This window comes from Chelmon rostratus, chromosome 12, assembly GCF_017976325.1.
Source record: "Chelmon rostratus isolate fCheRos1 chromosome 12, fCheRos1.pri, whole genome shotgun sequence".
Taxonomy (NCBI): Eukaryota; Metazoa; Chordata; class Actinopteri; order Chaetodontiformes; family Chaetodontidae; genus Chelmon; species Chelmon rostratus.
The window spans coordinates 25573775-25600514 of record NC_055669.1 but is presented as its reverse complement, the minus strand read 5'-3'; the positions used below and the strand labels follow the sequence as shown (position 1 = coordinate 25600514).

At 44.3% G+C, this 26740-nt stretch overlaps 1 protein-coding gene across 1 annotated transcript in view; it reads right to left on the bottom strand.

Moving 5' to 3' along the window:
- Positions 1-205: 205 nt before the first annotated feature.
- efr3a (EFR3 homolog A (S. cerevisiae)) overlaps positions 206-26740 on the bottom strand; it is a 114081-nt gene continuing 87546 nt past the window's right edge. Inside the window, exons 11-24 of the mRNA XM_041948763.1 lie at positions 25959-26126; positions 25654-25768; positions 23428-23479; positions 21141-21313; positions 20855-20930; positions 18532-18693; positions 15877-16008; positions 15585-15652; positions 13756-13883; positions 8464-8549; positions 7565-7613; positions 7001-7104; positions 6853-6902; positions 206-6090 (exon numbers count right to left, since the gene is read on the bottom strand). Coding sequence (XP_041804697.1) covers positions 5985-6090; positions 6853-6902; positions 7001-7104; positions 7565-7613; positions 8464-8549; positions 13756-13883; positions 15585-15652; positions 15877-16008; positions 18532-18693; positions 20855-20930; positions 21141-21313; positions 23428-23479; positions 25654-25768; positions 25959-26126 — 1469 coding nt within the window. The 3' untranslated portion in view covers positions 206-5984. The remainder of the gene's footprint in view (positions 6091-6852; positions 6903-7000; positions 7105-7564; positions 7614-8463; positions 8550-13755; positions 13884-15584; positions 15653-15876; positions 16009-18531; positions 18694-20854; positions 20931-21140; positions 21314-23427; positions 23480-25653; positions 25769-25958; positions 26127-26740) is intronic.

Below are 26740 nucleotides of genomic sequence, written 5' to 3'. Positions count from 1 at the left end.
TAACTTTGTTCTCACGAACAGAAAACCGTAATTTATAGAAAAGAAAATCTGATGTTTGGTTTGATTTCCAGGTTTTCTGTACAGATCTGAGAACAGGAAGGAACACTTCATCACCAGAAGAAGTGAACTTAATAAAAACGATGTGGAGTACGAACAAACCTCCGTCTGTTGCTTCGCCCTGAAATAAAGAGACCGCAGCCACGACTGATAGAAACATTTTATTTAAGTCTCAACATTAATCTCAACACGCTACTCACTATTAAATAGAGGCTCTGTGATAAAACGCTGAGGCTCCGCTGCCGCCGCTGCACGCGAGGCTGAACTGGAGGATTTACTGAACACGCGAGTCGGTTAATCAATCAGTCGTTAGTTTGATTGGACATGAATGAGGACTTGCAGCTCATCTGTTTTCTATCACTCTGAACTTGAATCTGTTTGGGTTTTAGAGGAGTTGGGCTGAAGATTTTCTATAATTTCACATATTTTATTGACTAAACAATTGATTGATTAATGGATTTATAAAACAAGGGACAGATTGTGACAAGCTAATATAAGTCAAAAGCTTCCAAACACATCTCATAGTCTTCATCAGTGAATGAGTCAGTGAGTTTGAGTTTATCTGATCACACTGAGGATAAATGCTAAATTTAGGACGTTCATTCAGATCTCTGATCAGATTCGAGCCGGCAGCGGCAGCAGAAGCTCGGCGCCGTCGAGCGGTTAAAATCATCGGTGTGTCTGAAACGAAGCCGAGCGTTAGCGGCCGAACGCGGACGCGGCGCCTCTCATCTCTAAAACTGGCACAAAAAATACAAACGTCACAAACATGAGAGAACATCAGAAGCTCTGCTTGTTTTTGTTCATTCTTCTGCAGAATTCAGCGGATAAACTGAAAAAAGTCCATCCTGAAAGGTGACGAGAAGCTTTTCCTTTTAAAGCAGGTTTTGTGTCCAGCACTCTGAAGTAAGGCGGCTCAGCGCTGAAGTGATTTCACCCCATTCACTGACTTCAGTTCAGCATTTTAAGACTTGATACTGACTTCAATCACCAGTCAAGAGGGACGTCTTTGCAGCCTCCCACCGAGTCATTCTTAAAATCAACATTTCACAAAAATACCTGGAGCGATCAGCTCGTACCAAACTAATCTGCGCTGATTCGTCTTATTCTATTATTATTATCTTATTCTCATGAACCGCTGAGCATTTCATTTCAACATGTGCCCCCTGTTTAAACAAGTGATGGAGCTCCATCTTTGAATAAATACCCAGCTACGCTTCGGACTGTTCTCACATCACTGACTCCGATCGACACATTATTGATCGGTCAGCTGTGATGAGTGAGAGGAAGAGGTCGCAGCTCTGAGCAGATTCAGGTAGTTCCAATGCAGCGTGTCGGCACCAACGAGCTGCCACCAGATCACATGTGATCTAATGTTGATCTAATTATCACAATTAAGCCAATGATTTAATGGATGGGCGAAACTTTAATGGACTTTAATGCACGGATGTTTGAATTTAAAGACTTCCTGAAGTTCAAACCTGACTGACTGTTGACTGTCCTGAAGCCTGAATCTGATCACTTTAATACTGAAGAAACCTGAGAAAGATCCTCAGACAAGTCCTGGATTATGAGCTCTTTTCTGGGATTTCTGAGAGGCTTCGTGGACGAAGGTCTCTCTGCGAGGGACATCAGAGACACCGTCTGTCTCGCTGAATCCAAAGACGCGTGCATCACATCTGTGTGATCACACTCGGTTAGTTAAGGCCCAGAGAAGAGGAAGTTTCAGACAACCCCCCTGCCTCCGCGAGCTGCAGCCGCTGGTGCCGCTGCCGACGGCGTCGATAAGCGAGCGCCCGTCAGTCTGAAAACCTCAGATGATCTGTTGCTTCTTGTTTCGCGTCAGACGGAGCAGGAAGTTCTGAAACGCCTCCGCGAACGCAACTTTAAACTGTCTGCAGAAGAACTGAAGTGAATCTGGAGCTCAGACTCCCCCATCACAGACGTCTGGAGGGATTTTACATTTTAAATTAGCAGATTGCACTGATTAACTCCATTTCTCTGTAATATGCAAAAATAAACTGCCGTCTGATTGTAGAGCTAATATTCATTTTTCAGCACATCTGAAATGATAGAATGGATTCTGCAATACGGAAAGAAATCAAGTAACACTTCCAGAAATGAGACCACAGTCCCTTTGAAACCCTGAACCGTCGACTTGTCAGTAAACAAAAATCTACCATGAAAGTAAAAACAAATCAGCATTTGTCCTTGTCCTGATAAACGTGATCGACAAGAATAAATCTCCCAAACTCTAAATCTCTACCAGGCAACAATTCAACGACACGTGATGCATAAAATGTACAAAAATATAAGATATACTGCTATAATGACACATTCATAGAGGAAGTGATCGTGTATTCCAGCCACATCTAAGCAAACGATTCACCGACTGTTAAAATCCGACTTTCCTCCAGACTGACTTCCACTGCGTCGGCTCATTTTCCATCAGTTTGAGGACAAATCGGATTTTAGGATTCAGTCGATAAAATTACTTGTTTAGATGGAATTTTTTTTATTTCAACATATATTCCCAGCACCGGCTCAGCGGTCGACGACGTCATATTAAGATATCATGCAGTTAGTTCATATAATGCATGTTTTTAGTAGAGCTAGGACACTATGAAGTTTAAAGCTAAGACGTTACGCAGCACAGACGATAACGCATCAGGTCAACGCTTCGGCGGAGGGAAACATCAAAGGGATTTTTATTTCTCGTCGTTTTATCCTGTTTTGCTCGTAAACCTTTCGGTTTCCAACGCTGGACATCGAGCCTTTAACGGTGGAGAACAAACGCTACGAGTGAGCTAACCTTTTAGCCAACGCTCACATCCCAAACATCACCAGCCATGTGTCGTCTCATGTCAACAGAAGACTCCATTTACACCTGGTGTTAAGATCCGTGTCCGGATGATACCTTCTCATCCAGGGTCTCTGCGCCCACAGTGAAACATGGAGGCAAGGGACGGTCCTCAGGGGCCACCGGGACGGGCAAGGCGAGTGTCATGTAACCGGTGACATGTCAGGCTACTAAGTGGATCAAGTTGGATTTGGAAGGTGGAAACATGCTCCTCCAGGCTGCGCGCAGGTAAAAGTGCACAGGTGTCAGTCTGAGACGATCACATGACTGTTTCTTCTATACTCATATCAAACAACCAATCAGCTTGCGCGACCTACAGTTACCCATAACACCTGAGCCTGAACACATGATCGAAAGCTCCAGAAAAGCTACTAAATGAACCTTGAGACAAGATTGTTTCGCAGCTTTTGGTAGCTTTGCTAACTCGGCTAGCAATAATGCTAACTGCCGCCGCTGATCACATGACCCTCGACTTGCACACCGTTTCAGTCTGAAGCGATGCTGCTGTTTGCTGCTTGTTTTCCATGAAACTGTTCAGGTGTCATTCACACCTGGCCGATCAGCCCGCCTCCACACGTGGTCACATGTTTGTTCGCTGGTCCAGGTGCGACACGCAGATACAGACTGTGTTCATACCAGGTGGAAACGGGGTGCGAGCTGTTTAGCCGTCAAACAAATTAACAGCCAAAGACTTCTGAGGCTCATGTCGGTGATTTCTAACAAAGCTCGTTAGCCGACTTTCTCGTTCGGGGACCGCGACCTGCACTCGACAGCTTTAACATACCAAACCTCCTGATAGGCTCACGACCACGTACAACACAGCCGCCACATCCTGCTCAGCAGAACGCAAACACCTCAACAACTTCCTCTTCATCGCTTTCATTCAGCTTCCATCTGATTTCATCTCATTCTGTACACTGTGCACCGGGAGCAGATCCGGACAAAACGTCTCCTCTCTGCAAACCAGTCGACTGATAGTAGTTTGATGTTTTGGGCTCTCGGCGAGAGGAAACCGACCTGAGCTCTGCGCAGCTGCTCAGACTGCGGCAGCGGGGATCTGCCTCCAACTGGAGGGATTCTTTCTCCGCTGAGCTCAGATCAGAGGAAATACTGATAGCCATCTGTTATTACAGATCACAGCTGCAGCTCCACCAGATATGAAGGATATGAACTCTTCCAGAAACGCCTCCTGCACCCTTTTGGAAACAAAACGTGTGGTGACTGTTGAAAAAGTACAGATGATTAAATCCTCCAAAATGTCACCGCCTTGTAGCAGAGTGGCTGAAGGCGTCTATTGATATGAATCCATTCAGTGGGGAGGTTAGCTTTGACGAGGCGTCAGCTGCTGCTGCTCGTCTCTTAATTTGGAGTGAAACGGTCCATATGGCTGCAGGACGCTCGCTCTGATAGCATCCAGGGTTTTTTTTTTAGATTAAGATATTTTGAATTTAGGAAACAGGAGGGAAACGACTTGTCTTTGGCACCGAAACATGTTTTGGTTTTTTAGACACTGCCAGCAAAGCTGTGAGCAGCGAAAAGCTGCTGCTTGAGCTGGAGATGTTGGCATGTTGCTAACAGAGAGGACTGAACCAAGCCGTCGCACCACGTTAACGCTGGTGGAGAAACAGCTACAGTTACATTTATATTCAAACTAACAAACTAAGAACTAAAAAAAAAGATTTATTTTAAGATTTATTAATTTAGCAATATACATGTGCATTGATAAGCAGCTGTCGCACCTTTCTGTGTTTATGGGTATCCACTAGGGGGCAGAGCAGGGCTGAATCTGATGCCTAAATCGCTGCCTGTGTGTCCAGCGTAGCTCCCACTGATGGCTTTTTCTGCTATTAGCAGAAATAATCAACCAATCAAAGGTTTGCACGCAGGGTTAAACATCGGGGCGCCATCTTCCCGACAAAATGAGTCTATCGTATCTCAATAACATCAACTTTAAGTCTGACTCTCTCATTTAAATGTGAGGCGACGTCCATGTGTCAAACAGGTGTTTTGACAGAGACAATCGTGCTTAAGAAACGCTTCAGGATTAAGAAGTCGGACCAAAGTTTCACAGCGTTAAACTGCAGCTGAACAACCAAAAACCACCAACCGCGAGCCTGAAAACAAAACTGAAGCGCTGCTCTCATTTCGTTTCTCCACATCAAACTGAGCTCGTAGTCGAAGCCGTTTCTGATGCTCTTTTACCTAAAAACAGTGAGTGTAAGAGCCGTGCAGCAGTGAGCCTAAAGCTAATCCGCCTTCTACCACCAGACACGTCAGCTTTTCAGCTGACAGCTAAGATTTCGTACGTTTCTACTAATCAGCGATCGCTGACGCCTACTGATCAACACGAGAACAGAGAGTCGTTACGAGGCAGAGGCTGGCTCTGAAGAAGCAGCGTTGCGGCTAAAACTAGCTTCTAATGTTAAGCCTAAACCGGTTTTAGCCGTTCTGACGTGAGTTTAGCTTTAAACTACAGCGTATGTACAAGGTGTGAAGCTTTGGCCGAACCGGAGTCGTGCTGGGAAGCAACGTCAGATTCATTTATCTCGTGTTCATGTTCTTTTTGCTTTTTGTTCTCGGAGACTCGTACGTTTAGTTTAGCTTCAGGGGGGTGAGTCAGGCGACAAAGTGCAGCAAATCGGTTTGTTTGCAGAATGAGTACAGGTCTGCTTTGAGCAGAGATCTTAAAAAGCTTTTAGTGATAATGAAACCACGTTTGTGGATTCAGAACTTTCGAGGCTCTCGAACTAAATTCGAGTCTCTGTCCAGGTTTGGATTTCCAGACAGAGGACCTTTATGTGGGGTTGAGGAGGTTTGGTTTTTTGACTCCTCTCTGTGTCGGACTGATGTTTGGACTGTTTTGCTGCAGTTTGTGTTTCTGAAAGCATCCCTGACGCCTCTGTGCTGGTCTGGAAGGAGGAAACTGGAGTGCAGATTGTGACTGTGTGTAGTTCTCGCTCAGCATTTTCAATTTTGCATTTTGTGTTTCAGATGTGTGTGTGTGTGTGTGTGTGTGTGTGTGTGTGTGTGTGTGTGTGTGTGTGTGTGTGTTGTGATGTCTATGTGATCAGTAGACACACAGGTCTGGAAACTTCATCTCGTAGACGGGGACCGACTGATGCTGGGTGTGTCCTGCTGAGATGGAGACCACTCCGGACGGGCTGGGTGGAGGCCTGCGAGGGGGGTGATAGTTGGGTCGGGAGGGGGACGAGAGAATAAAAGACGTTGTGACTTTTTTAGTCTTTGAACTTTAACAAGAGCAGAAAAAAAATGTTGTTCAAGTCGTAACTGAAATAAAAAATTTACCCTTATTTAGCATTCAAAGTGTAATATTAGAAATAGCACTGTTAGCATTGCTAACAACTATCCTGGCATGATCCCTCAACAAGTTAGCCAATATGAACATAGTTACATATGTAAGAAAAACTAAAAAATCTGACACAATACAGAAAAAAGTAAATAAATAAAAAAGCAAATCTGACCAGTAAAGCCGACGTTATGTTAAAGGTCCAGTGTGGAGGATTCAGGGCAGAAATGGAAAATAATATTCATGCTCATGTTTTCATTATCAATTCATATAATCACCTGAAAATAAGAACTGTTGTGTGTTTGTGCTGGACGGAGCAGGTCCTGTTCCTCGAGTCAGCCATGTTTCTACAGTAGCCCAGAGCGGACAAACCAAACACAGCTCTAAAGAGGGTGAATGTTCAGCTGGCCGCAATCTGCAATCTCACCACTAGATGGCTCTAAATCCTACACACTGGATCTTTGTATGCTCATAATTAGCGTATCAATGTGTTAGCAGCTGACATGTAATGTTTAGTGTGATATGGACGATGAAGCCTGACGCTCAGATACTCTGTTTCATTTGAATGAATTTAGAATTTAATTCAGACAAAATGTTTCCAAAAGTTGTTAAAAAAAAGGTGACTTACCGAATCGTAAGCTCGAAGATTTGTGCCAGCCGGTCATGCAGCATGTTCGCCTGGAGAACAACAAGCGTTTATTTAACACACAGTCACAGTAAATGCACTGCTGGACTCCCTGTCTGGGTCGTTTCTCTTCTGTTCATTCGTTTCGTACCTTGGACTCGCAGTGGGCAGCGATCTCTTCAAACGGAGCTTTCTGGAACTTCTCCATCACCTGACGCCTCTTCTCTCGCTCCTGCTCCTCCAGACCGGTGGTGTCTGATCACAGGAACAGGAGAGGTGTGTGTCAGGTAGTGTGAACAGTTCCTCACCTTCCGCTTCAGTGAAGACTTTGAGTTAACTTCATGGTGATAACACTGAGCTCAGGAGCTAATATTCAGCAGTCAAAGACATTTGAGAGACTGTTAGCATCACTTTTCTCAGCTCCTGTCAACGTGAAGCTGTTTTTCTCCCCATCAGAAACAGTAAAAACATGTTTGGACATGTTAGAAAAAATCAGCTCCTAAAGCCACATGTGAGCTGTACGCCAACTTTGACTTTAATATCGACGTAATGTTGTCAGACGCGTCATGACAGTCGGCCCATCTTTAGAATTCACAGGACGTTACTGTCAACGCTCAAAAAGCCAAATCTCATATTTCATTTGAATTCAGGGAGACGCTTCAACGGATCCACAGAAAGGTGAGGACAAAGCCTCAGAAACCTGTCTTTGTCTCACCGATGGCCTTCTTCAGGGTCTCAAACGTGATCTCCTCAGCTAGCTGCGACTGCAGAGAAATGAAAACACAAAGGGATCAAACATTTTCCCCAAAGCCTCGGTCAGGAACACCTGTGGCGGTGAGCGAGTGAGGGTGTCACCTGCAGGGCATGTTAGCATGGACTGATGGAGCTGATGGTTATTAGAATAACTCCAGGTGTGTTGGGGTAAACTATGTTAGTACTGCTGTCACTGTTTCTGAGCAGAGGTTCAGCTCAAAACTCAAACTTCCGTCTATTTGTATCATTTGCTGTATTATTTGATTTATCTTTATTTCTTTAGCATTTCAATCAGACCACCTGACACACCAGTGATGTGAGTAATAATTTAAACGTTAACATTTTTGAGTCTAAGAACTATAAAATGTTAAATATTAGTAAAGACTTTAACCTTTCTAAAGTAGAAGTAGAGTAAGTAGAGTAAAAGTACATTTACTCAAGTACAAGCACAAATTTGAGGTACTTGTGCTTTATTCTTTTCATGAAATATTTTTACTCCACTACATTTACCTGACAGTTCTGGTAATTAGTTACTTTATGAATTATAATTTTTACACATAAAACACATGAAGAGTTTATCAAATATGATGCTTTGTTTTAAATGAAACTACCCAACAGTTGATACTAACAGCTTAAATGATTAGTGCTTTAATCAATTAGTGGATTGACAGAAAATGAATGAACTCTTCTGATAATGGCTGGAGTGATTCTTACAATGTGTATTAGTACTTAAGTAAAGTGTCTGAATACTTCCTCCACCACTGACTGTACCAGGTATCTCTATATTGGGGCTTTGAGGTTTGGAGTGAAGTCTATAGTTCAGTACAGTGTTTTTGAATCTGACCTCTAAACTACACTCACCTTGTCCGGAAGGCTGTTGGACATGATGTCCACTTGAAGAGAGATGGTGTCCACAAAACTCTTCCTCCTGGTCAGACGATCTTCATCTGCAGGACGAGAGACGGTTCGAGCAGGGATTTAAACTTCAGGAGCACATTTCCACGTGGGAAAATATAAAGTCCAAGTTTTACCGTCTGTTCAGCAGGAAACTGTGTCAACTGTTTCAAGTAGAGGTAGTAAATAAAAAAATAACCAGCGTACTTTTAAAACCTTTCTGGCACTTTCAGCTCAATCTTTGATTTTCACGGAAGCGAGCGCTTGTTAGGTTATATTATCATATTGACCGTCCTCTCCCAGAAGCAAAGGAGGAAGTACTGTGACACTGTGAAGCCGGGCTCAGACTGACTGACTGATTTGGAAATCAGGTTGCATCACAGAAGGAGAAAGTTCACACCTGTTCTTCTCTCTAATCTCAAACATGCAAACGCAGCAAGATTAGAAAATAAAGGTGCATCACAACCTGCAGGATGAAGCAGTGTGCCACCTCATGTGATGTTCATGGGGAAGCAGATTTAAACGAACCAGAGACTGACGGGCTGCAACAACCTGCTGCAGCAATGCTTTGCAGTGAGAAAACACAGAAGCAGAAGGCTGAACGAGTCTGGGTGAGAAAATGGTTGCAGAGAAGCGTCGACACAGGTTGTCTATTCTTCAGCAGGGACTGGAGGTGAGACCTTAAAGCTATAATACGCATTTTTTCCTAAAGAACAACGTATGGACTGATATTAAAGCAGTCCCTCGCAATCATCGCTTGTGATGCACTAGAAGTGTGTGGTGGACTCTGCCCTCGCCTGGATTTTCTTAGTCTTATTCTGGTGTGTTTGGGACTTTGAGCAGTTGGCGTGTAGCTCCCAGCCAATAAGAGCGCGCAGGTGAGGTCAGGATTTAATAAAAAGGTAGAGACTAGGTGAGCAGCAAGCGTAGTATACCTTCAACTGTCAGTTTTGATATAACTCAACTGTAGTACGCTAGCTAATGTTAGCCTCAGGGGCCAGAATGTTTACCGTTGCTTGGCAACACCGTCAGTATCTCTATCATTAGCTATCGTGGTCCTGCTTGGAAAGTACTGTCGTCATCCAGACCGGATGAGTCTGCGAGCAGTTCAGGAGGGTTAAGACCAGATCTGTTAATCCCTCACATCACTAGATAATCCGGGCCAAACATGAGTACCGACCAGGGTCCCAGTCCATGTTTCTCCTCTGATTGTCAGGTGAAGTGAATCAGGGATGAATTAACCCAAACATCCCATAGTCTGAGCCCGGCTTCAGGAAAGGGTCAAGGTCAGGAGGGACTGCTGTCACCTCCCATCTCCTCCCAGCAGTCAGTGTTGGCTTCTTTAAACCCTGAAGACAGTTCTTTACGGAACCTGAACCAAGAGCTTTCTTGGCCATCCATCTCTTCATGTCGGTGTGAGGACTTATTGACACGTTGATAACAGCAGCAACTCCTCTGCTCCCTAAGTGCAAACTCTGTTATCCACACAGCCAGACTTCACTTCTATTATGATGTTCCGGTTTAATACGGCGAGGAACAAATCCATCTGATCCTGCAGAGCGGTAAACTTGTCAGGTACCTCGTCCTCTGGGGGGCCCGTCTTAGTACCACCGCCTCAAGCACTTCAGTATTCATCCACACTGCACTGGTAAAAATAAAAACCACACAGGCACAGCTGCTTTCTCAAGCTGAGGACCGACACAACGTCAAAGTCACCTGATAAAGGCCAGAAAAGTGACGGCGTGAAAACAGACCTGTTCTAATAACATAACGAGACTCGCTGAGCTGACAGTGGTTAGTTAAGTAAAAAACACACCTGGAGAATCAGGACAGAGATCATCTGTTCCCACTGACACATTTGTCACAATTTGAAATGGCACAGCATCGTTTATTAAAGCCCCCTCACAAACTCTGGTGCTGGCAGCTCGGTGACGTAGGTTGTGGAAGGCGTTTTCGGGACGAGAGTACTGGGACGCTTATCTCTCCACTCTCCTGGATGTTTCTGCAGACAAGATGCTCCGACCCCCACCTCCTTCTGGGACATTCACCCTTACCCTCAATTCAACGCCTTCTTTGGCTCCTCACCCCCCTCCTTCCCCCGCGCGGCATAGTAGGCCAAGGGTTGAGGATGTAGGAGAGCTGCAGCCCTCCCCCGGGCAACTGTGCTGTGACTCCCCCCCCGAACTTCCTTCCCCCACCCACATGTGCAGGTGTTACAGTCTTGTTATGATGTCTTAAATGTTGCTTGTGCTGAGGTGTTTTTTTTTTTTTTACCAAGCCCACACTGTGCCCCCCCCCCCAAAGGGCACAGTCTGAGATTAGCTTTTTTTTTCTCCTCTCCCTCCCCTCCTGTTTTCATTTGTTTTTCATCTAAGTAAGCGAGGCGCCGCCCTGCTGGTTGCATCGTGGTTCTCCTGTCCCTGTCTTCCCATGTCAATTATTTGTACTGTCTTTTGTGCCTTTGTGTCCTCTGGGACGGTGTAACTGAACAGAATTTCGTTGCACTTGGAAACTTGTGTGATGACAATAATGATTCCTGGAATGTATCTGTGTCTCATAAATGACTATAAATCATGTCTTTTGTGGAACGGCCTATAGGCTGACAGGGCGGGGTTATGTGACAGTATAGCACAGCTAGCATGGTCGCTTCCTCGGTTCTCTGTGTTTCAGAGCTCGGCCGCTCTGCAGCTCTACATGCAGCTTTGGCTCGTTGCTGCTCTCCGGCTGCACGTAGACTACACGTTGAGTCCTTCAGGCTCTCATCAGCCACTTCCACCAAACAGGCAGACCGAGCACCCAGCGGCAGGCGTTACTCGTTCTGTTTTGGATTAATCATAAAGACTGACGCTAACAGGACTAAACACGACACCAAACACAAACTACTGTTCATTCATAGTCTACGCAGGACGTCTACATGTAGCACACGTACTCACCGTGACATTTCCAGATGCAGAGCAAGGAAAACAGTTGTACAAATGATCAGACCATTCGATGTGTGTATACTGTATGATGTCTACAGCTACACACCACAAGAAATACCACGGAGCTACAGGATTGATCCAAAGTCATCTAAGCGTGTGGGACAGTTTTCCTGCCAGTGTTTGTCTGTGGTTGGATCGGGTGTAGCTCAGTGAAAAGGCCTCTACGCTGCTGGGTGGTGGGCTCTATGCCCTCCTCTAGCTCAGCGGGTACACATCCACTGTCACTCAGCACACATTGTAGCAGGGCTCTGTCATTAGCAGACTGCGTTCAGCTACAGCAGCATCATCTTTACTGAGAGCTGGAGTACGAATCTAAAGCCTCCCTCCACTCAAAAATGTTGCTTCACTCGGAGATTTGATCTTTGAGTTCAAGTTAAGTCGAGTTTTAAGGCCGACAAGCAGGATTTTGTGATGTCACAACTAGTTTGGAGCCAATCACAGTCCAGTATGCAACTTACACAAGCGTGATGTGCACATACTGCAGGCTGAGAGGAGACTTTACAGTGAAGCCGGAGACATCTTGTGTCCTGCGGCTCAACTTTTGAACATTATTTATAGATTCTGCAGTTTTCAGTGGAGTTGGATGTAGGAGTTGCTGTGATTTCAATAAATTTTAAACAAACACATGAGACACATATTGATATTCAAAGCAGAATATTTCTACATGTCTCTTCACCAGTCTGGAGGGATCTTTAGGTACAGCGTACATTCGTTTCAGTTTTTAAAAGCGTGGCTGGTGATGATGATGGTGTTTGGACACCTCTCAGTGGACACCAGTGATATTAAAGGTGATTCAAAGGGCCTGTTTCACAGAGGTTCATGTCCAGTGGTTAAAAAACACCCTGAAGCTCCTCAAAAGTGCATGAAGCAAAAACAAAACTGTCACAGCTGTAATGAAGAACCAAAGATGTTTTAGCTGCTGAAGCCTTTGTTAATGCTTTGCAAAAGAGTTGTCTGCAGTCTGTGCAGCTAAACTAAACCCAGCTATAATGGCGGGAGCTCCAAGGCGGGATCTACAGCTCTACTCTAGCTGGTTACCTCTGGACGTCTGCTTGCACCTGTGGAGGATTTTTCCTACAGTGTAAAGCACTGATGTTTGATGAAAGCATGTCAGAGGGAAGAAAACAGAAGCACACTGTTCGTTAGACGCAAGACGAGCCGACTAACAGATGCATTTCTGAACCTGGTCCCTGCTTGATCTGGAGAAAATCCAAGTGTAGGTTCACCAAACTAATTTTAAGGCTTCTGCAGCCGATACCTGCACTCTGGATCCTTTCATAACTTTCTAATTTAATCACTTCATTTGAACAAGAGCAAATTAGATCCCTTGAAAAGCATGAAATAACGCCTCCCTTGTCTCGGGTTTGTACGGCTTTTGAGTCTAAATGCAGGACTCAGGACTTCAAGGACCTTGAAGATTAATCATTCCTGGAGAAGCAACTTGTTTGTTTTATTTCATAAAATCCTAAAAGACGTAATGTGAATTATCCTTTAAAGCTGCCAGAGAGGACAACACAGACTGTGACACCTCCTGTGTAATAAAGCTGATCACACAATGGGTTTTTTTTATTTATTTTCTGTTCACTAAACAGCTCATTAAACCGTTAATCCTTCAAAGTCTTCTCAGCTGAATCTTGCCTGCAGTGCTGGGAGTCGACGTGAGTTTCAAACGAATGGAAATAAAAATATAATACAGAGAAACAAAGGAGAGCAATCTCCACGTTGAATCCTCTAATCTGACTCGTTTTTAATACCCTTTCAGATGTACGACAGCATCTTCAAAGTTTAGTTTGTTTCATTAAAGCTGATGACACTTAACTCCAGACTTCTCATGGCTGCATCGTTCCATCAGATGGAAATATTCTGGATGTCGTGAGCATTGTTTTATGCACATTCCTGTAAAACCTGACATATCTGGTATGTTTGGAGAATTTGGGATCTGCGTGAGCATTTAAAATTGTGTCTTCTGTGAAGATGAAGCACGCCGATTCAAAGGGCTTAAACAAGAGAAAGACATCTGCCAGTGAGGCAAAACGAGTTCAACTTATTCCAACTGTTAAAATCATTCCTGTTAGATGTTTCAAAAAACTGCAATTGGAGGAGTTCAAAGATGAAATCAGGTAACAGCGACACCCTAAACCTTCTTTGCCGGTTTCAGTGATAATAATATACATCAATAAAGGCTAAAATGTAGGACTTTCTTAAAACCCCTCAGAGCCCCATAAAGGAGGCCGTAAAGGTTCATGCAGCCTGCAGAGTGTGACCCGGCCGGGCGTACCTGTGACCTGGGGAACGTACGGAATGGAGAGTCTCTCTGCGTTGTATCCCGGTCCAGCCAGACACTCCGCCATGTCGGCTGTCTGGAAGTACAGGGGTCTGTCCTCCTTGTCCAAAGATTCAGGGAATCTGGGAAGAACAAGGAGAGGGATGAAAACCAAGACCGCGGACCACCTTCTCCAAAGAAATCACACCTCCAACAATGTGTTTGGACAGTTTAGTGATGAGTCTGGACAAAAGTTTGAGGTGAAAACGAAGCAGAACTGAGCCGTCCAGAAGCTCTGAAGCACTCATGTCCAAATTTAGTATTTAAAACCCCTGAATCTGTCACGGCAGAGGGTGACAGGAGAGGGGGATTTAGAATCAGGAACAGATCCTGGTTCTAATAATCTCATAATCAGGTTTAATCAGCAGAGGCCTGGTGAGTTCTGGAGCTCCAGATGAAGCTGAGTATGACTGCAGGATCTGTTCAGCCTGAACTGCGGAGTTTGTTTCAGTTTGCTTGTGTTTCCAGGACATCTGCATGCTGGAGGTAAATTTGACACTCTGTCCCCCCCAAGCAAACCAGAATCCAAACCAGTACAGGAGATGGTCCCAGACTGCATGGAATAAAGGACAGAAGGACACATCTGATAACCAGCGGTGTGTCTCATCATATCATCCGATATCGTCCAGCTGCTCTAAACAGTTTTAGATCATACGAAGAAGGTGGTCGTGTTTCTGGGTGAGTGAATGTTAAACAAATAATGGACAAATAATGGTTAAAACACAAACAAGAGATTTCAGGGCTTAGCAGAACGTTCTGAGCATCCTCAGCATCTCTATCTCGCCTTTAGCTTTAAGCCGTCGTGTTTTCATGAGATTTTTAGGTTGTTGTTTCTTGTTAATCTTCAAAGATCTCACCTCAGGCATGCTGCACATTGACCAGTGGACCTCTGCTTTATATCAGAGAGATTTCTCTTCAGTGGGGTGAAAAGCAACTGAACATCTGGGGGGTGAAAAGCAACTGAACATCTGGAATAAAGAGCTCTCTCACAAACAAGATCCAGGTGTTGTTCTCTGAGAAACAACACCAAAAAACGGAGTGTCGTGGTGTTTAAAAGCAGCAACAGTTAACGAACCGCCAATTATATATGAAGCACGTTTAAACAGAGTGTTTAAGGTAGGAAGTTTAAGAGAGACAAAAGTTAATCTGAAGTGATTTACTGTGTATCTGTGGGTGGTGAGAACATACATGCCTACTGATGCTGAAGTCACTCAAACAAACTGCAGCTGGTGAGATGATACCGTGTAGTTTCAGTACTAATGCTGATGTCCTTCATGAGTCTCGGGTCTTACTTTGATGAATAAATTCAGGTTTTTACACGTTACAAAACATTTTTTACTAAACAAAAGAAGCCAAAGTTCTCATAAATGTTGTTCTGTCTGAACAGATGAACACATCTTAAAATAAAAATCTAAAATTGGCAACATTTTGATTGAAATTAGGATTAAATTAGGATTAATGTCTGCTCATTTTGTGGGTCTTGTTTACTAATTCTTTAGTTTCAATGTCAACTTCTGGTACTTGACACTCAAACTTGTTCTGCTGACACTGATATGATGAAGATTGATTACCAGCCCCAGCAAAGTGATGCTTTTTCTGGCTGTGGTTTGTGGGGTTCTTACTCTGGATTTGGTTATATAAGTCTCATATGGTAATAATGGTCGCCAAGTCCATTATTTCCTACAACTGATCTAATTCTGTTGAGCCTAAACTCTTCAGGTTTTTATGTCTCTAGAAATTTTTACGAAACTAAACCTCCAAGCTGCTCGGTAGTGGATACTTACGGACACTTGTCTCTGAAGATGTGCTCTGGGAGGAGGTACGGAGCATCCATGTTCCTCAGCTCAATAACCTGGAGAGAGAACAACAGAAGCAGCAAATGATATATATAATATAATATGATATAATATGTAATAAACAGCGGTGCATCATCAGCATATTGACAAACTTATAGTACTGAGAAAGAAAAAGCAGGTTTAACAAAGTTTTGCAAACATGGTTTCTAACATGCACCAAGAGCTTCCTCAACACTTGAATCCATGACATCAGTAACACAATGGTGAGTCAATGATGCACCTTGCTGACGTGCTGACAGAAGGGAGGGTTTGCGATCATCTGGCTCAGGAAGTTGAGGTACGCCGCCACCAACGCCATGATGCCACAGCGGATAAACATCGGCATGTTCTCCTCATTAGCCAGAGCCATGTCCTGCACAGACCAACCACACAGTGACGAACACTTCAGATCTTCATCAGTATCAATGTCTGCAGAGTGTGTGACTTCAAAAACTGATTAAAACTCTTCAGTGTTGTCACTAATCTTTTATACATTTTCACATATTTCCTTATGACACAGATCACAGTGGAGAGAGACTGAAGACATCCAGCAAGAACTCTCTGAGAGGACTTCCTGTCACTGTCACAGCAGTCATACTCACCAGATGTAGACTGTGGGTATGAACCTGCAATTGGCCAAAATCCCTGTCGCTATGGGAAACAACAGCAACAAAAACCTCTGAGCTAGCTACAAGCCTGCTGCCTGTGTGCTTGAACCAGAACTTATTAGGATCTCTTTAGGATTTCCCTCCAGTTTTTCAGATTCAGAATTGTGAAGTTCTTTGGTCCAGTTTTCAGTTTGTGGTTCCTTCACCAAACTGACTTGTCTTCATGTCTTTCTTTGACTTTACGTGCAACTGTTCAGCATTCGTTTGTCTCATTTTCTGTCTGAAAAACCAACAAAATAAAAAGCACCTTTACTACATTACTACTTTTTTACTGACTCCACTCAGTATGAAGTAATTAACAGAAAAATAATCGCCAACCATTTTGCTAATTAATTAATCATTGCAGTCATTTTCATCATTTATTAATTTTCTGGTTGCAGCTTCTCCAGCATGAGGATTCACTGCTTGTCTCTCGTCATAAATTATTCTACACTGAATATTTAGGGGTTTTAGACCGTTGACTGGCAAAAAAACAAATTTATTGATGCCACTTTGGGCTGTGAGAAGGTGGATGATCTTTTTTTTCCCCAATTCTTTGACATTTCATACATTAAAGGTCCAGCATGTATGGTTCAAATGTGATATAATATTCAAAAGTATGTTTTCAGTGGTGGTATAATCATCTGAATCTGAATATAAGAATAGTCGTGTTTCTGTTACCTTACAATGAACTACACACAGACTCTAGCGAGGGAGATTTTATGGACTAAATCCTACACACTCGACCTTTCAGTGATTAATTGAATAAAAAAGTTGCAGATTAACTGATAATGAAAACAATGATTAGTTGCAGCTGTGAGTGTAACACAGCAGGCCAGAGGTCTTCACACATCACACATTTAAATGTACAGCTCATGACTGTAATTAACACATGACCACAGAAACACGTTATAGGCACTGAAGCCATGCAGTTCATTGCGCTCAGCCTGGGGTCGTCACCATGACGACGACCTTTTAACTGACATAATCAAACTGTGACCTCTGAGGATCCAGAGGAAATCTTCCCGTTCGCCGTAAAGCCTGTTTATTTACTCTGTGTGTGTGTGTTTGATCTTTAAATCTGCTTTCTGGATCTCATATGAATTTGGACCCAGTGATGTCATACATGGGACTACCATTGTGTGTGTGTGTGTGTGTGTGTGTGTGTGTGTGTGTGTGTGTGTGTGTGTGTGTGTGTGTGTGTGTGTGCGTGCGTGCGTGCGTGCGCCTCTTGTCTACGACACTGTGGCATTTCGGGATGATAAGATCTCAGCGTGACACACAAACCGGCAGCTGGTGTGTGTGTGTGTGTGTGTGTGTGTGTGTGTGTGTGTGTGTGTGTGTGTGCAGGGCTTTTTCACACCTTCCTTCCGTCTCACATGTGGGAGGTTTTATTGGACCGGCGTGCGGTCTCCAGTCTCTTGACATTAAGGACTCTGCTGCTGAAGATGACAGCACAGCTACTCATCAGCCACGGAAATGTGACACCTGACGCCGTAAATACAACATCAACACATCGAGGAGATCAAAGCACCGTGAGGAATGGTGATGAAGAGTTTAAAGAGGTGGTCTTTGCATTTGTTTACTGCATTTTAGTGGGAAATATTGGACTTTTTGTTCTTGACTGCATCCATCTGAAAGTTTTACAGACTTTACATCCAACATGACACAAACAGAACGGTTGTCCAGTGAAAAGTTCATAAAAACTACAAAAAATGTTTGTCTTGATTTTGTATTTCTATTTTGTCTTTGTACCATTTAACTTCCACCTTCCTTTCAGTTTTGCTTCCTTCCTTCCTTTCCTTCCTTGTATCCTTCAGTTAATCTCAGAACAGTCAAACTAAACTCTGCTGCTCTTCTTTCTCTGAGCAAACTGAAAGCACTTGTTTAGTTTTACATCTGAATGAAGAGCGTTTATTTGTCATCAGGTGTTTTGCATTGCTGCTTTTACTGAAGTGAAGGTTTTGGGGACTTTACCATTCCACTGAGTTCACAGTTTTCTTCTTCTTTTATTATTTTATCATTATCACGGCTGCATTTCTTGTTGAAATGTGTTGGCTTTGTACATATCACAGAGTGGTGTTCAACATATTCCTGTGTTTCTGAAAGCTTTTGCTCAGATCAGAGAAAATGTTTTTGCCTCTGAGGAGTCAAACTGCAGGTTTCTGCATGCAACAACAGCATAATTCACAATAAAACGCCGCCAACTCACACGGCTAAAATCTGCTGGGATTAATAACCACGGTTACCTGCAGAGCGATGGCAAGCCGAATGAGGTCGATGACCACTTCCTCGTTGGCCAGCTCGATGGTCAGGATGGCCAGAGTGGTGAAGAGCAGCTCAAAGTTTTTATGGACGTTGTCTTCCTCTTTGCAGCCCAGATAGATGTGACGGTAGAGCTGCTGGCCATGCTGGAGAGGAACGAGGGAAGAATCAGAAAAACATTACAGAGAAACGGAGATGTTGCTCAATCCACTCTTTAACGGTGAACATGTGCAGACTATTTCCACAGCGACTGACGTGTCTGACGTCAAAGTCTTCCCACAGGGTTTGTTTTTCTGTCCTGCTGGAAGAAAAACCTGTCCTCTGATTTCCTCATTATTCTTCTTGATGGCTCCTTCACCGCTGCGGTCCAGCAGGATCTTGGGTAGTCCCATCGACAAGCAACTTTGACCTCCTGACCACAGCTCCGAGCAATGAGGCTTCAAACACAACCCCTTCACATGACCCAGAAAACGTCCTCCCAGGACTGGGAGTTGAAGGCTTTGCTGACCGGGGGCGCTGCCATACGTTCCCCGTTCACCTTCTCTGCATGTTTGATGTCTCTTCAACACCTGTTCTAACTCATCACCTGGTCTCGTCTCCATGCGGATCAGTCTGCCAAACGTGGCCGGAGGTGTTCAGACAGCGGCTGCACTTCTGAGCGACCGGCAGCTTAAAGGATGATTCCAAACAAACAGTGTGTTGACTTCCTGTCTGTGGCTCCAAAGCCCATTGGTTCCTACTAAAGACGCAAATCTTTAAAAAACACCTCACAGCATACAGGTTGATTTTTTTAAAAAGGCTCCTCAATCATTGCTTTTCTTCATCTTCTGTGATAATACCATGACGACCATTTCAACAGACCAAAATATCAACGGATTGATAGAGAAGCATTAGCAGATTAATTGATAATAAAGATAATATTCGACTCAGCCCCTCCAGAGCAGCTCCACTCTGCATGATACCCATGAAAATGTTATTGTCCTAGAAAGTGAAAATGAAAGGATTCATCTCATCATTCAGCTCTGAATCAGCCTGAATGCAGCCTGGTGAGTCCTCGGCTTGAAGAGATGGTCTTATAAACAGTCACGTCCTTGATCCTGCATTTACATGCTTGACGTGGAGCCTAATGGAAAGTGAAGGCCAACGACTTCTATTCAGCGCTAATGAATACAGCTCTATTAACGACCTCTGACAGCGAGCGAGAGCTGGCGAGGCGCCTTCGTTTGCTCTGAACGCTGGCGACGATGCCGGTAAAGTGAGTGGAGGTAACGTCCAGCGACGGTTCCGGCCCTGTGGTTGTTCTTTCAGGTGTTTGACGTGTGGGTAAAGGTTGCAGCTCAGGTGCGATTCACAGGTGAACAACCTAAAGCGTCTGGAAATGTCATGTGCTGATGGGCAGCGGGCCTCTCCTGTCAGGGTCAGCGAGCTCTGAAGTCTCCTTGAAGGAGTTTTAAAGATGCAAACACATTTTTCTGATGAGACAAATATCATTAATGTCAGCTGCTGCTGTTATTATACGAGAGTTTTATCTTTTGTTCATTAGAGCTTTTTAAGTAGCAGGTTTGATTACTCATCATTGCACTTTTTGAGAGATGAGATGTTTTCAGTCTCTCAGGGTCCAGCTCAGCGGTTTAAACCTGTCTGGAAATATGAGGACTGACCAACAAAAGACAAGTGAAGACCAACGCATCCTGGCCTGGAGTTATTAGTTTAACTGTGTGACGAGTTTACACATTTGCTTTAGCTGCTCGTGAATGACGAATGCAAACAGATATTGCACACGCAAGAGATGGAAGCTGTTATTCAGTGAAAACAGGGGTGGCGGGCAGAGATTATACTGACTAAAGATGTTTCAAATGTTGAATATTTTTTAGATATAAACCACTATTTCCATATGAGTTGTACATGTATTGCATTTTAATATTGTTAGGCTTATTATTCCAAAGGTAAATGTAAAAGAATCTACAAAAATACATATTGCATAAATAAATATACATGGATGTAGCCATGAATTCACCAATCACTGCTGCTGACATCCATATTTTGGATGGACAGCAGCTACGTGGTCTGTAGGGGACAGCTACGTCGTGTATCGAGCTGTGCTGCAGCACGCAGCTGGACGGTGGAAAAGATGTTGTGTTCACGTCGTTTAGTTTTGATTGTTTTTCTGCTGTCAGCCTGTCACAGTTGCATTCGAATCTATTTTAACTGCCGTGAGTCCATCAGCGGAGTGTTCCTTTAAGACGTCAGCTGACCTCTGCAAACAGCACAACAGCATCATCGTTACTACATCGTCATATTTTCTACCTTCTTCATGAACGCAACGTCTTGCTTGGAAATCTTCTCTCTTTTAATCTTCAATGCTGCAACATTAGGAATGATTCTGCAACAGAAACAAACACAAAATCAGAATTATGCAGCTATTGATGGGAACCCGATCATCGCAACCAGCATCAGAGCTGCTGATTGGACCAACAACGAGCACTTTATTCTCTAAACACTCTCAAACATTCAAATACAGATCAATTAACATGAGCAGCGTACAGCGACAAAGTTCACTGCCTAGATGCAGTCTGACAGGTGTACTTGGTACCTGATGCCACGTAGCTTGGCACGGTTGTCATGGCGATCGATGATGTTGTGCAGGATCTCCAGCACCAGCTGCCTCAGCTCGCTGTCCTCCATCAGAGAGATGGAGAAGAGCGGATCCAGGAAGGGAGGAGGCAACGCGGCTGCCATGGACTTGGACTTAAAGCCAGAGGTTACCTGAGGTAGAGGAGGGGGAGGCGGGGAGGAAGGTGTGAGCCGAATTATCACAGCATGATGCGATTAATCCACGGGGAAGCTCGCTGAGAAACACCGTCCAACAGAGCTTAAAGGTTACGTTCACAAGCTGCTGAAAGTGTCCAAATGGTGACCTTTTCTCTCGTCCGTGTGGACAACACGGGGGTCTCGGACCTCATTTGGAACAAATGCTTGTGCTTCAGAAACGGTTCCCGAAGATCCACATGAAGTAGAAGTATTTTAGCTGCATGAGTGTCTGAGACAGAGGGATGGACTGCCTGGACCGCCTGCAGCATTTTATTCAAAACTTTAAGAGCTCCTCCCCCAACAAACAAACAAACAAACAAACAAACAAACAAACACACAAAGGCCGTCCTATCTTTGCTTCAGCCCTGAAAAACACTTTTGTTCCTCTGGTTTGAAATATTGATCATAGCAATAGATACCTTACAAACCTTCTAAATAATTTCATGCTGATTTCTGACTGACGTCTTCTTTCTGAGGACCGTCTGCTCTGTTGATGTCCATCCGCTGCCTGAAAATGAGTGGACCTTGTGCTAGGATTTATTATTATAGTATAAAATGAGTTATAATATAATATATAAGTTATTTTATTTTACGTCTTATTTTAATTGAAACAAGACATTTGTTTCAGGTCACTAAGTTAATACAAGCAGCTGAACAAATGAGTCATGACACCAAGCGTGAAGCCACCAGAAGCCTTTGTTATAAAAAAGAGAAAGGCTGTAATTTAAATGAGGCCACGCTTGATGAAAAAATTTAAAACAAACAAACAGAAAAACTTTTCTGCCTGCTTCAGGTGTCAAGTGCTGCGATGCAGCTGGTGTTTGGTGTTTGGTGCACTCCACAATCCAAGAGTCCAGTCACCAAAGATGCCCAGCTTTGATTCCAGCTCTAGGTGAGACAAGCTTGATGTAGGTGTGTCTCATCCAGGTCCAGACTGGATTTTAGGACCTTTTGAGGTTTTGACGACGGAGAGAGCAGCCCTCAAACATCTGGGCAGTGGGACAGTCAGGAGATCTCTCTCTCTGTCTCACACACACACACACACACACACACACACACACACACACACACACACACACACACACAGTCCCAGCTGCAGCTGCAGCTGCATGGCGTTATAAATATTTTGACCTTTCACCCCTCCTCCAGCTGCACTGAGAAGCCAGGTGGCGGTGAGGAGGGGAGTCGAGGACAGACGGACGCTGTATTTAATCGCTCTCAGAGTGTTCGAGGATGCTGCAGGAAAACAGGAGTGTGTGTGTGTGTGTGTGTGTGCGTGCATCACTGCTGGGTGTGTTGGGGCCACCTGTGCCTCCTCGTCTCAGTGAGATGAGGGTCTCTCACAGAAGAAGATAATGAAGGAGAAGGAAACGTCTTTATGGAGGATTCATGTGAAGAGCCAGAACTACAAAATAGCCAATATCTAATAAATAATTAAGACTTAATTAGAGCGGGGGAAAAGGAACATTTTGAAAATGAAACTTTCTGTAACGAAAGAAAAAATTGTTTTGATAATTTATATATTGCTTTCACCATTTACTGGTTCATTGTACTGTATATTCTACTGTATTTATTGAGATTATTTATTCTCTAAATAGTCTGGAGCATCTTTTATTGTTGACCTCTCACCCCTCCTCCAGCTGCACTGAGAAGCCAGGTGGCGGTGACAGCGGACACGTTCACACACCTGACACGTTCAAAGCATCACTTCCTGTGGCTTTATCTGACAACGGATGTTCACAGAAAAGGTTTGATGAAGTGTAATCGGTCTATTAAACGAGCGACAGACAGGAGCCGAGCTTCCTTCACTCGTCATGATGTTTCTTTCAGAGTGAGATGATCTGAATTATAGTGGATCCTGTGTCAGATCTGCTGCCAGATACAAAACCTCAGCTCAACCAATTATGTCCAATCAGCTGCAACTAAAAGCAGATGTGATCCAGTGCGGGCTGATATACAGCGTGTCTACACAGCAGGTAGTTATGCTTCATGGCTTCATTAAATGTGTATAAAACACATGTGGTTCATGTCGCGCTGGGGTCACACGGGTTAAAAAGAGAAGCACTCACCATGATGAGGGAGCTGAGCAGCATGGTCTGGATCCGCTTGGTACCCTGATGCCTGAGTGATCAGAGAGGGAGGGGACGTTAAACCAGAACCGACGCCACAATACGTCTCTTTACTGTTTCCAGAGGGCAAATCTGAACCCAACGACATCTCCCATTCCTTCAGTATGCGTTCATTCAGCTGGGAGCAGAGCAGCTGCAGGTAGCTGCTCTGAAATATAGTAATTACATATTTTTTCAGATTCGTACTTGGAGCCCATATAAACATGGCCCTGACTGATGGTCTGATTATCACCGTGATAAGTTGTATAATCTCGCCTGTGCTTTATAAACCTCTGGACAGGGGTTCAGAGTGCTGGTCGTCATGGTTTGGATTTCGATCTTCTCATCTGGAGCTGCAGCAATTTTAGTCTAAACACCACAAGTTTAGTCTGTTTGGGCCTCTTGACTGTCTTTAGGGGAAGCTAACAACTTTTATACTCTCATTTCTCCTTTATACTCTCCTTCCTCCTTTTTTTTTAAACTACACCATTCAAACACTCATTAGATACATAAAATCCAGCAATGGAGGAAGGAAGGAGGAAGAGTAAAGGCCCTGAGAGCAGCGGCGGCGGCGGCAGCTCTAGAACATCCACAGAGTTCTCCACTCAGTCACAGCAACTAGCTGCACGGTCAAATTTCTCTCCTCCAGCAATTACCCAAAAAGGAGAGAGAGTGAATGTGATGGAGGAGGAGGAGGAGGAGGACAGTGCTCGTTTGATTTGGGATTATCTGTTCTTGCTCTCCTGAGGCCGGAGGGATTAGCTTGTTTTTCTTTCTTTTATTGGAGAGGAGAAGGCCAGCCGTCGTCTCACTGCAGGGCGTCCAGGAGGTGAAGTGAGGACAGATTAAGACACAATTCACTTTGGATGAGAGGGAGAGTGTGTGTGTGTGTGTGTGTGTGTGTGTGTGTGTGTGTGTGCGTGTGTGTGCGTGTGTGTGCGTGTGTTTGTGCGTGTTGGGCCGGCACGATATGAGAAAAATCTGCAAAGTGCAATAACATTGTTCAATATTGCGATGAAAATATGACTTGCTCAGAATAAATAAATACTGAAGTGAGCATATATGGTCGAGTTTGCTGATAAAAGTTGACATTTTAAATCTGCCTCTGTAGAAATGAATTGTTAGCATCTAATTATTGAAACTGTTGAAATGAAAGAACAAGAAAGTCATGACATATGCAGGCCTTAAACAAAGGAAAATGATAATTAAAAATGGAAACTTCCCCGTTTTAAACAGTTCACAAGCTGCTCCTACAGAAACGAAGAAACACTGATTTTCTCTCATGGCATCAGATTGAAGTTAAGATATCTGGTTTCTGATTTCCCCCCAGAGTTAAATATTGCACCTGAATGCACCATGAAGGCCATGAATGACTGTTCACTGCGCTTCAGGCCGTCTGTAGGTTTATTTCACAATGGGGATGACAATACTGGTATGTTTTTTCTCCATTTGTTGGTTTGTTCTTGTGAAATACTTCGATTTATAGATAATCCAGTTAAAACAATTTTAGAGAAGATGAAATCATTCTTTGCCCAAACGCCTCACAGCTCAAAAACAACCTGGGATGAGGAGTCAGGTGAGGAGTTTCTGAGCCAGGCTGCTCCTTTATGGTCTAACTGCAGCGAAAAATCACAGCAAAGTCATTCTGACTTTTTTTTTTAAGCAGTTTTCTTCCACTGAAAGGTCTCTGAGGTCACATCAGAAACGCTCCTTCAGTCTCGAACTAATCCGGCTGGTGAACGTGGTGACCTGTAGCTTCCAAGACCTGACTGTGTGGGACTGAAGGACGATGATGAGGGCCGGTGTTGACATGTGCAGGTTTGGCTGGTGTCTCATCCAGTATTGATGGCATGGCAACCGATTTCGACAAAAAAGGGACACTTGAAGTACAAAATACGATTTTTTGGGCGCTAATTATTTCTCACAGGACAAATGTTTAAAGAGCACATGTGAGCGCTTTGATTTCAGTAAAAGCAGCTTCCATCACGAAGCTAAAACTGCTCAGTTTGCTCCGTGTCTGTGTTGATTGTGTTAACGGGGAAAGGACAGAGGGAGCGGCGCCAACACGTTTGGAGCCACGCTGCCTCTACATTCAGGAGAATGGGCTTTTGGGAGCTGTGAGCTGATTGGCTGCAGCAGCAGAATGAGGGCACCCCGGGGCCCCCGGATAATGAATGTGTGACTCACCCGATCTTGACGGTGTCCAAGGTGTGGCAGGGGGTCCCGTACACTGGCACTTTACCCATGATGAACATCATGACCTCCGCTCGCTGGTAGTCGGGCAGGTTTCCCCCGAAAAAGCCTGGCGGGAAAACACGGGAGACGATGAGTCAGCACTCGAACACAAAGACCTGAACGGCTGCAGGGCGGTTGAGACACGTTCTCTGTTCAGTCTGTCTGGATTTAATCTTTACTACCACAAACAGTCTGAGCTTGCTGCGAGCACCTGAGTGTTATTTTAGGACACACAGGAAGTAGAAACTCTGTCGTACCGATGGTCTGGATGATGGCGTTCTGGACGATTCGCTCCTCGCTCTCTTTGCCGCGGCCGGACGAGACGCTGGTGCTGGAGTTCCTCCTCGAGCTCTCGCCAAGCTCGAAGTCCACGCTCATCCTCAGGTGTTTGAGCAGAGTGTTGAACACCTCCAGCACTGTGGGGCCTGCGCACCCGCACACAAACACACACACGCACGCACGCACGCACGCACGCACGCACGCACGCACGCACGCACACACACACACAGACACGCACGAACGCGCGCACACACAGACACGCACGAACGCGCGCACACACACACACACACACAGTGTTTTTGTCAAATTTAACCTTTTAACATCTGACTTTCTGCATTTATTTCCACTGAAGCAGCTTTAAGGTTTGAGTTTTGACAGAATAATCTTGAGTCTGGATCAGCTTGTTCCAGTTCTTCATTGAGGCTGTTTGATGTTTACGTCACATTAATCTCATCATCTTTTTCATGGCTGCACAATCCCATCAAACGAAAATGTCTCGTGCATCATTTCGTACACGTTTTTCCCTACAAACCCGACATGCTCACTGTATTTGGAGACTGGTGAGTCTTAAGCAGTTGATGGAGTGAGGATTTAAAGGATTCACTGGGGTTCCCAGAGAACCGCGAGCATCAACAGAGTCGTATGTGTGCTGTTGGTCACGTTCACAGGTCGTCTCTGGTCCAGCTGTCTTAATTCACTCTGTCACAAAAAGCAACACCTCAGATTGTGACCGAGTCTGTGCTGACGGGCTCACCCTCCC